Source organism: Anopheles coustani, chromosome 2 (assembly GCF_943734705.1).
Source record: "Anopheles coustani chromosome 2, idAnoCousDA_361_x.2, whole genome shotgun sequence".
NCBI lineage: Eukaryota > Metazoa > Arthropoda > Insecta > Diptera > Culicidae > Anopheles > Anopheles coustani.
Window position 1 is genome coordinate 88633506 of NC_071289.1, and position 11410 is coordinate 88644915.

The 11410-nt window shown below is 41.9% G+C and overlaps 1 protein-coding gene across 1 annotated transcript in view; it reads right to left on the reverse strand.

Moving 5' to 3' along the window:
• Window positions 1-8819, reverse strand: part of LOC131267738 (CYFIP-related Rac1 interactor B) — a 32173-nt gene extending 23354 nt beyond the window's left edge. Inside the window, exon 1 of the mRNA XM_058270685.1 lies at window positions 8542-8819. Within this exon, the coding sequence (XP_058126668.1) occupies window positions 8542-8724 (183 nt within the window). The 5' untranslated portion in view covers window positions 8725-8819. The remainder of the gene's footprint in view (window positions 1-8541) is intronic.
• Between the last annotated feature and the right edge of the window lie 2591 nt (window positions 8820-11410).

Sequence of the window (11410 nt, forward strand, 5' to 3'; positions counted from 1 at the left end):
TACTACTGATACTAAAAAACTTTAAATATTTTGATTTTTTTAATACCATTTCAGTTTATTTCTATATGCCTAATGAATCATCAACAATACAAACTAAAGTATACAGTCACAGTAAGTGTTTCGTATAAGAAATAACTTTTTAACTGGCGTTTGATAACTCTTCTCTGGATGCGTGGCTTTAGTTGCAATGTGAATGAATTGGAATCTAAAAGAACACAAAGTTACTTAAAGGAAAACAGGAATTCCGTAGAACAAGTACAAGAGTAATTACTTCATGCCTTTGTTTTACAGCAAAACTGGTTCTAATTTTAATTGAATTTTCCATCCCATTTCCTGGACTCATTAACTTTATTAGTCAGTGGACAGCTCACTCACTCACTCACTCAAGTCTTTAGTGTGAGTTATGGAGTGTTACCATTCGGTACATTATTTTAATAAAGCATCGTCCGTACCTTTCCACGTTGCATTTGTGGTCGTCCATTGTTAGATGGGGTGTGCGAAACGGGGTATTACTTTTCGCGCACACCTTCAAGGTACGGAAGAGCGGGGTGGCCCATCATCAACACATCGGGCTCATCTACTCATCGTCACCAGCGTCGCGAGACGCGAACGGTGGCGTGACTCATCCGACGGACACCTACGGCCGGCCGCGTTTCGGTCCGACAGCTTGGACTTGGGATGGCGGTAATGCCCTGGGCCTGGGTGCTTTTTTTAATTCAATTTGATAGTGCACTCCTCACCCCTTCCCTTCCCTCGCTGTAGACGACATTCTTGGCGACTTCAAAGCGGACCTCGTTCTCTTCCGCCCCGCCGGGCGAGTTTGATGGTGGATCCGGATATGGAAAAGGGACCACGTTGAGATGCGTAAAAGGCACCTCTCTTTCACCGTCCCACCACTCTCGCCATGGTCCCACCACGGTGCGTGTGTGTGCGAACAAAGCGAATAAATTTAAACGAGCAACGAGCAAACGAGCGGCATGGGCGGACGGTTGGTGGAAATGGTCGCCGGAAGTGGCGGTTGGATGATTTCGATTTCGGTCCCCACATTTGCACCATTTGCGCCATCCGTCCACCCATCCAATGTTTTGCTTCCTCCCACTGGAGATGTCATCGCGGCGTTCTGCTTCCCTCGATTCCGGCGTTTGGCTTTAGCGGGAGAGGGACAGTTTTGTAACCAGTTTGGAGGGAAATTGAATTATTTCACCGTAACGGAAGCAAAGTCGAAAATGAAAAGTACAATTGCCTCGGGTACGACGCGCCCAAAAAACGCAAAACACGCGATTATTGGGGTCGTGGGGCGCGTGGTTCTGAACACGATTGGACAATGACAACGCACGCATACACAAAAAAAGGGAAAACCGCCAGACAACTGCTGCCCGCCAACGGAGCATTCCACCAGACGCCAAAGGAATTAAACGGCAAATGCGTGGATGGCCATAGGGAAAGTAAGCGTAAGAATGGCCGTCACATTGACTTTCGTGGCCTTCGGAGGCGCCATCCTTCGGCCGATTGTGTCTCGATATGCGATGGATTAACGTTCCCAATCCTTCCGAAAGCCAGCACCAAATCGACGTCCCATTAAATTGCTCCTTTTTTAAGCGCTCCATGTTTGTCATTTTGGCGACAGCATAATTTCACTCTTTGTCTGCATGTTTCTTTCGTAGTTGAAAAGTAAACATTTATATTAACAATAGGTGCACAACCGAAAAAAATAAATAAATAAGGTGTGGCATTTTGTTATTTGTTTACATTCGATGCATCGACTTAAGTTGTGTAAATGAAATTCAGATTCATGAACCAGAATGATTCTTTGTGTTTTAGAGATTCATCAATCGTTGAATGAGAGATTCATGAATCCCTAATATTAATCAATTGATGAAAAGTGATGAGCAAAAAAAAAGGGTAAAGAGACCTCTTTGTTTTTGGTCGCATGATCCACGCCAATGAAAGAATCATAGAGATTTATGAATGATCCATGAAAGATGCATGAAGATTCATTAAGGTTTCGGTTTCATTAGCGTTTGAAGATTCAAATCCCATAAGATTCATGAATCCATGTGAATGTATCTTAGCTGAACGATTCGTATGAATGAATCTCGAGTCAAAAGATTCATAAGACACAACACTAATCCACACGTTAATTTTAGACAATTATGTTTGTACTTTATATGTACTTATCTTTATTTTATCGTTTACTTCAATTTACATCTTCTTTTTGGGTTTTTTTTTTCATGAAATAATTGATTACAAACATATTTTTATTTCAAAAAATTATTTGCTGTTTCGATATAATGTTCACAGCATTAGGTTGGAGTTGTATAGTATCTTTCGAAAATGTTTGTTCTAAACCATTTAGCAATAATGAAAAAGTGTTTTTATGATATAAATTAACATCAAACCCTTATTCTCACGAGTTAGTAGGGTTAGCTGAAAGCCAGCAATAAGTCAACGCAATTCGGTTGGGTGTTGGCCGTCTACTATCCCTTAAGGTTTTATCGCCACCCCGAGGCTCCACACCAGAGGCGTCGTCGTTATCTATCGCCCGTTTATTATTTGCTCGTCGACGATGACGCAACGGTTGCAGGGCGAAAATAGCCGCAATTCTCTTTTTACTCCCCAGTTTTTTTTTGTTTGTTCATACTCCAAACACTAAACCAAACGTTGAGGGCACACTATTTCGCGGCGTTTGCGCGTGATTATTGTAACGCGGGGAAGGAAAAACTAGTGGCGGTAGGCGTGCGATAGGACAACGCCGGTGGTCGGCTTGGTTTGCTAAGTAGAAGAGCATAAGCTTTTTTTCCCCACCCGTTCGGTTTGATTCCGCAAACGTTTGCCGAGATAACGTTTGTTGTTGGTGTTGATAGTGCAAACGGTTAAGCGAGTCGCCAAATATTCGTTTAATCGGTTCGCTTCCGTTTGCGATTGATAGGGAATTGATGTTATTTGGAATTCTAGGAACTAAGCTTCCCTGTTTGAGTCCGGTACTCTGATAGCGTGTGCTGGTAATATTACCAACTTTGAACGTTGAAGTTAGACTTAACAATGAATGTATGGGTTATTGTAACGGGACGGACCTTCGTAAATAAATTAGACGAAGGTCTTGTAAAACAGCTCATGTTCGATTATGTATTATTGAAATATATAATATATCACATTCCTGGATAGTTTTAAATTTTTATGGCATTATTAAAAAGAAAAATGCGCCAAGCTATGAATTATTATTATATTACTTGTTCTAACGCTTAGACTCATCAAGCCAAAGCTACAAAAATGATTTCAGTATAGTTATACTTTGAAACGAGTTTAGGTTGTTTTGTTTCGTTTTCCCCGTGTTTTTTTTAAACAAATCAATGAAAAATATTTTATCCGTTTTTATTTGACCGACTTGAAACTCGTTTGCAAATAGGACACGTACATCATATTTTTATTTTTCCATCGTTTAACTAGTTGCGGCTCCACTACTAACGTTTGCAGAAAATAAAACCTCATATCTCCAACACCTAATCCCCACCCACACACATGAAACAGCGCCCCGACTATCCGCCCACCATAAATTAGAGCTTCCTCTTGGGGGTGCGATCATCACACCGAGGCAAATTGTATGCATTCCCGGTCCGACTTTCGCCAACTTTTGCTTCCCCATTCGGGCGGAATGGGAATATTAAATCTCAAAAAGCGCACAACAGAACGAAGGGGCGAACGGTTTGTCTAGTTTCCGAGGTTATCTTATCTGTTCGGGAGCCTCTTGTCGGTTTGCCCTTGCTTCTCTCCACCGTTGGGAGGGTTTGGTTTTTGCGCCCCCGTGTCGCATGCTCACGATTAAAGATTACTATTGTCGCGTACAAAATTGATCGTTCGGAGGGAACATACACAGGAAAAAGACACTTTCCGTGGCTCCCATCGCGCTCATCGATGACGAGCTAATAAATAATCAGTGACGCTGTTTTTCATTTTTTTTCCTCAGCAACTATCTGAAACTGAGGCGTACAGAAGGTGGCTCGACGCATGGCTAGAAATGGGGATGCCGAATTTATTCAATCGATCGGAAGCGGATATTCCGTTTTCCGGTCTGTGAATTACTTTGAATGAATTAAAAATATTTTTTACATAATACTTTTGAGTTTAGCAGCAACAGTCACATTCCCTCACTTCCAATTGGCAAACCAAATCCAAAGCTAAAGGTAAGTGAAACAGCATCGACAATAATCGATCCGCTACCATCGATATCCATCGTTCATGCCCGCCGGGGTTGGAGCTTCCTCATTCCGGGCGTTCGAAAATAGAACCATTGCGACTTCCACACGGTGGCCACCGGTGGTTGGAAAGAGCGCGGAAAAACGGGGTCACTTTTAATGGGCTTTCCTTTTTTTTTCGCTCGCGTGGCTGGTGCGCGGATGCGCTGAGAGACGATCCGTCGGCGCTGGTTTTAGAATAGATATTTCCTTCTCCTACCCACCCCAATTTCCACCGGTTCATTTTGAGGGCCTTTTTCCGCGGAACGCCTTGGGGGCGGAGGGTACGCATGCTGTCGAGGGTAAATAAATGTTCGCGTAAAGTGTACCGCCGCCGCCGCACAGTGGGCTTTAACGCGGAGGAATGGGACGGTTCCGTGGAGTCGTGATAATTTCATGTCTATTAAATGGTATAAAGCACGCACGGTATTTTTAAGCAATAAAAAAGCGCAATCAAATAAAAATTCTACCGAAAAAAATTTTATAAGAAAAAAAAAGTTGTATGATAGAAGATTGGCCAACATTAGCGAACGGACAAATTTATGCTTTTTATATTCTTAGTTGCGCTGCATTCTTTCATAGGAGTACTAATATACATTTTTGCATTCAAGACCTTTTTTACTTTACTACTACTTACTAAAGTTTACTGGACAGTATTCATACAACACGTCATATAAGCTAAGTAACTTTTGTGACTTGATAAAATTATTCCACTTTGCATTGCTTTGATATGCTTACAATTCTGAAATCATTAATTAATACAATATTTTAACAAAGATCTGTTTAATGGATTATGCAAAACCACTATGAGCCACAAAAACGGAACCAAACCCCGACGAGGAAGAAGAAAGCGGTCGAGAAATGGTTTCATATTGCCTCACTTGGAGCGAAAAAGAAGTGCTCTGCTTATGAGATGAGCCGATTTCTTCTTCATATGTACTAAAACCTCTACAGCCACGTAAAGAGGGGGGAAAATTGGGAGTGATGTGGATGGTAGGGTTAATTTCCAACGCGAGCATCTTCGCACCAAGTGGGATCTTTTCTTCCGAAAATATTGTGAAATTATAGACCACGCGCGCGCGAGTTGGGAGGTCGTTGAAAGACGATGATGGTTCCGGGAGATGTGTTTTCCATGTATCGGCTCAGGGAAAGTGAGAGTTTTTCTCCGTTTGCGCTGAAGCGCGCACTTGGCCAGTGGGAAAAAAAGTGGAGAATGTTTGTTTTGTTAGCGCTAACCTCATGTTTAAAAAAATATTATTACCTACACATTTGGGATTCTCGAGCTCGACCCAAAATTCTTTGAGAAACTTTGCAGAAGATAATGCGTAAAAGCAAAACTTCCTTACAACGGGCGTAATTATTTTCCCATTACGAATAATTCCAAACCCGTGAGCAGAGCAACACTCGAGAAAGCAATTTTCCTGCTCGAGGTAAGTAACGAGGAGCAAATGTAAACAATTTTTCTTTGCCTATTAACAAACGAAAATGGCCCTCCAGGAAAGGGGAAAACATGGTGGAACCTTTCGGAAAACCGCCAAACGAATGTGTCTGATCGAAGTGGGGGATTTGTCAAAGTTGTCGAAACTGACGATCTACACACCGTCCTACGTACGATTAATGGACGTGCGGTGAGGGCAAAGGCCTCGCCCAGCGAAGAAAACCGTACGATGATGGAAAAATCAACTAAAAAGTAAAGCAGACAGATGTGTGGCGACAGACGCCGGTTACATCTCGGTGGATTATGTTAGTCGAAAAAAACGGCAACTTTGTTTTGGGGCGGAACAAATAATCTCAGAAGAGGCAACGCGCACCGAGACTCATGTACCTAAGGCCAACATCTCGGCAACGATCTCCTCCCCTCTCCTTCTCTTGAACCACAACATTAATCCGTGGAAAGTCTCCGCGGGGCGAGGGGCCAAGAAAACGGATGTGGCGTCCATCTCCAAACTGCGTCGTCGTTTTCGTAGACGTTTCCTTTGCTTGTCTGTATGGTAGAAAATGTTTTTTTTTTGTTTTTCGGTGGATTTGACTCTGATGTTACGGAAAAGTGAAACCACCTTCATTGTGCCGTTGTTGTTTGGCTAATGTTTACTTAATTACATCAACCTGCCCATCTGCCCGTTAAGGTGGAAAAGCCCGACAGCATAACCCGTAACGTGATGCAATGGCAAAATAAAAGGTAGGATTAAGAAAAATAAAACAACATGGAAATTGGATGCGCTTTTCGATGGTATTACGGGGGTAACCATGCTAGGGGGAAATTTATGGGTTTCTTGCATTTTGTCATGGCTTTGCTAAAGCTTAAATTAAGCGGTTTCATGCGTATTACTAATAGTAGAAAATAATTTTCATGACCATGTTTGAAATTCTAATTGAAAATTATTAAAACTGATCAAATGTGCATCAAGTGCGACTGTTTATTTCTTTTTGTATGCTCCAAAACCATTGACGTTTCACGAACGTTCTGATGGGAATTCCAACACAAGTCTGATAAGTGCTATTAATAAAGCAACATTACACATATCTATCTTATTACGGTTAGCAGGCCACCAAACGCAGACCTCTTTATGTGTATGAAACCGCAATGGACTGAACTTTGCAGGGTGGGTATCAAATTATGTACAGTTTTTCTTTCCATTCTATGGACGAAAGCTTCCATTACGCCCGAAGGAACAATCGGGGATCAATTTCGGTGCGAAAAAGGTGAAAAAACATATCAAAACAGAAGAAAGTTTTCCACCGAAAAGCTACGATTGGGTGTGTGATAATTTGATAGCTCATCATAGACACGGGCGTCCGACAAACAACTCCATTAAACTTGACCCCTTGTGCTCCCAATCTGTGCCATCTCCACCATTTACCCGCAGGGTTGAGCCGCTCCCGTTTCGTTGGAGGAAAACACTAATCAATAATCAACCAACAAACTCAGCCTATTCATCACAAGCAATTCGATGTGTGATTGAAGGGAAGAGTGTGTAAAAAGTTATTTTTCCTTACTTCACATTTCAAGTCCGATGGATTCGTCCACATGCAATACTTTCACCGAAACTTCGCGTGCCAAAAAGGAAACATGTTTGATAAAAAGACGCCCGATAGCGTGGACGGTGTGTTGATGACGATGGGGAACGCATGGGCGCAACGAATCAGCGTGGAAGTTTCTTGAATCTAGTTAACCCACAATCCCACATTTCTACACCAGTAAGAAAGGGGGAGAAGGTGAAGGCGCGTAGCGATCGTTCATTTTTGCTATAAACATTAATTCGATCCAAAAACACAACCCGGCGAAGATTATACAACAAAAAGGAAAGGAAATATGGTGATCAAGCGTTTGGAGGACGACATTCTGCACAGAGATGGATAAAAGAAAACATCGCACTAGCCAATCCAAGGGGCTTGGCACTTATACTTCGGATGGGTAAGGAAATCATAACATAAATAATGCAAACAAATGAGTGAAAAGATAAAAAAAAGATGCTATCTAGAAAAGAAACAAGGGCCAAAGATCAAGTGAGAGATGAGAAAGCAATGAGACAACAACTGTATTTCAATTTCCAAGGACACAGCGCAGGATGCGGAGTGAATGGCATCGATTGCTCTTATCGTCCTTGAACAACATTCCTCCCCGCGCATTGTTCATCTGTCAAACTAGCGACTGACAACATCCTTTGCTCCTGTCAAACGAGCATCAAAACACAGCCTCCCTTGACTAACACACATTTCCCACCATTTTGTCCCTTGTGCATTCTGATGCAGCAAAATCGCGCACAACCACCAGTTTAGCAGCTACTGGGGTTGTGTGTTGATTAAGCTTATCAGCACCACGAATAATTGGAGTAGAGAAAAAAAAACAACCCTCCAATCGTACGCACACAAGGGCTACGGCTGTTTAAGGGCTGGTTGTGGTTTTTATTGTTTTGTCCCTTGTGTGTTGGTTGCGCTGATAAGAGCATAAAACGCGTGAGATAAGAGCATTGGATGAAAAAGGGAGCCTTTTCTCTCAGTGTCAGCTGCAGGCGAGCAGAAGAGACCCTCGTCTCGACTATCCTGTTTGGCGGTCAAACTCACAGTTGAGCCTGGGTGAGTTTCCTTCCTTTTGCAATCCTTTGTGTCGATCCCGCTCTTGCTCTCGTAGCGCTTTGTCTCTCTGTTTCGATTGACTTTTCACACCTTGCACAATCCGAAACAACTTGCGGTACGGGATGGACGGAGCCGCCTTTTCACATCCTTGTTGCAGACGTGCTCCGAAAAACGTTGCTCTGTTTTCGCGTCCCACATACCCTTGAGGGTGAAAGAAGAAAAAGCGACCCACCTTGTAGCACTGGATTTCGTCCAGCACGATCTCGGACTGCCGCAGGACGTGGTCCACCTCCTCGTACACCTCCCGCTCCAGGTCGGTTGGGGCCGCATTCTCAAAGTCCAGGAACACATCGTACGTTTTTGGCGTGCAGCAGGTTGATTCATCCCGCGCCAGCAGGCTCAGTAGCTTCCCCATGACTCACTGTGCGGGTTTCGGGTGTGTGTTTGTGCGTGTATGTGCGACGCAACTAAACGATGCTGGTATGATGCTCTTTTTTTTACTTCCAAATTGCGCGAGAATGTTTCTCGGGTTTTGAGGGACTCCAAGGCTACTCTAATGCTTTGGATGCTGCTGGCAAGGACACATGTAAAAACTAAAATCTCACACACTAACACTCCGACGTCGTTTATGTGAAAATTTACACCGTTTTGCCTTTCTTCTTTCGTTACACTGGATCTAAACTATATTTTCTTCGGGAATTTAACACTTCCGATTGAAGAATTCCTGCGGCAACCGGAGCACCAACACCAAAAACACCAACCAGGGTGCAGTGCACCTTTGTTATTCTACGTACTGAATTGCAGATTTTTTCATTGATTTTCCACAGAACCACTTCCTAATTTTCACCGGACTCGCAAGGTTGAATTAGAATCTACACACAACCCGCGATAAGCTGTAAAAGATATAGAATAAGAGAATTAAAGTAATGCTCAATTGAAGGGAAGATTGATATAATTTTCCCCCTCACGCGATGGTCAGGCGAGAAAAAGAGGTTGAATTATTTTTGGAAGCCTTTTTGTTCAAAAATATCCACATGCCAGCGAACCTTCTTCATACTAGGCCTCCCGCCGACAGTGAAAACTTGGTTGTAACGAAACACACGAACGGAAAAGGTTGCGTTTTTCGGATTTGCGCGAAAATATTCTTCGAAATCCAGCTGTTTTTCTTGTTCTTGGAAGGAAGATTTTGTTGGAATCTCACTTGTAAATCTTTTTTAGGACCCTTCATGGCAGGCAGCAGAGAAAAAGGATGACGATAAATAACCCGAACGGAAAAACCGTTTCCTAGCGGGGTTCCACAACCGCATTTGTGTGTGTTAATCTTTATGTGCCTTGGCAAAAACAATATTCTTTTGTGGAAAATTTTGTACGAAGAAACACACTCCAATGTTTTAGGAAAAAAAGTTTGTTAAAATATATAAAAGAATGAAATAAATGCTGGAACGCAACGGCGAGTATGTTTGCCACAATTCGAGGTGCAACGAATAATAATCGTAGCAACCGTATAACAATGCACCTTGAGTTGCATTTGCTGCATTTCAAGACCAGCTGCATCGGAACACACGTACGCAAACGAATACACACGCACACACAAGCAAACGAATGCATTTACAATTTGTGCGGAAGGCGGGATACGGTAGCTCGCGCTATACACACTTGCACAAATTGTTATTGAAATCTTTTATGTTTCGATTTCAACTGGTTACAAAGGACTGGAGTCTGGACAAAGAATTTTCATCTATTTTTCATTCTATTTCAGTTTTGTTTCCTATGCACGAAAAATAACTGACAGCACTTTGTTTTGTTTGTGTAAAACTCTGGACTTGCAATTCTGTTAGTCAAACGCCATCCGTTTTCATTTGTGCATTGTCCGATCAAACCACTAAGTTTTGTTACCTTATCGAAGCAATCACTCGTCGCAAAACACCAGAAGCGAATCCAGCGAATGTGCACCGATAAAATCCGTGTGCAATCAAACAGAGCGTTTTCTGTGATAGCAGTACCGACGCCGACCGTAGAACGTAGCGAACCGTACGTGTTTATCTCGCGAACATTGCAATTCGACTGGTCGCGGCGTAATGGAATTAGTGATGGCAGAATCGGAATTCGGAAGATTCGAACAATCGATCCCTAGGCGGATTCTACAGGATTGGATCTCATTGGACGGATTCGGACACAGATCAGATTTGCTTTTTTGAGACTCGATTTGATTCTATTCTGATCGAAAAAGCGAGTTATCAGTAACAATTTAATGGGGATTCAGATATGGATATTTAATTTTCAGGCCTTCATCTATTGGTTTACATCGTTTCACGACTGTTTGGTGGATTCGGATTTGAATGCCTAGAAGCGATTTGATTTACCCACCACTAGAACGAAACTGCAGCGGCATCAACAAGCTTCAAACACCTTGGTTACAACTGGAAATAATGGCTAAAAAAGCTCATTTGTTAATAACTTTTTAGTGCCTCGACCAAGTTTAGCAGCAGACCCCTCAAATGAGAGGTCTTTTCAGGGCGCACTACTTTGTGAAAGGTCATATTTTAAATTATTACCTTTTCTTGTTTTTGAGAAAAAAATCCGTGTTGGAACAGATTCGCCCGGCGGGCGAAAAGGTAAAACAACCTTGATTTGAAATTTTGATTTAAAAAAGCCAGTTTGAAATTAACTTTTTGTAAAAACTATAGTTCCTTAACCGATTTTAACAAACGATCCCTCAAACGAATGGTCTATTCAAAATACGTAGTTTAGTCTCAAGTATGTTACTATATTTTGACCATCTTTTCTAGTTTTTACATAAGTTCTCGCGTAGAGAAGAGAATACCACTTATGAATGAATCAATAAATATCCCGTTGATTTAAAATCGAACAAGAGACTGATGCTACTATTTATTTGTAAAAAGTTATTTAGAAATAAATAAATCATTTAAATTTTGTTTCCTTGATTTACCTGGGTAGAATATTCAACTCTCAGGAAAATGAGCCCAATGGAAATTACGGATAATGTTTCGGATAGGTTTAAATAAAAACGATAGCACGCATCATAGTTGGCATTTTATGAAAATTTTATTATAAAAAAAGAAGAACATGATGTTGGTGAA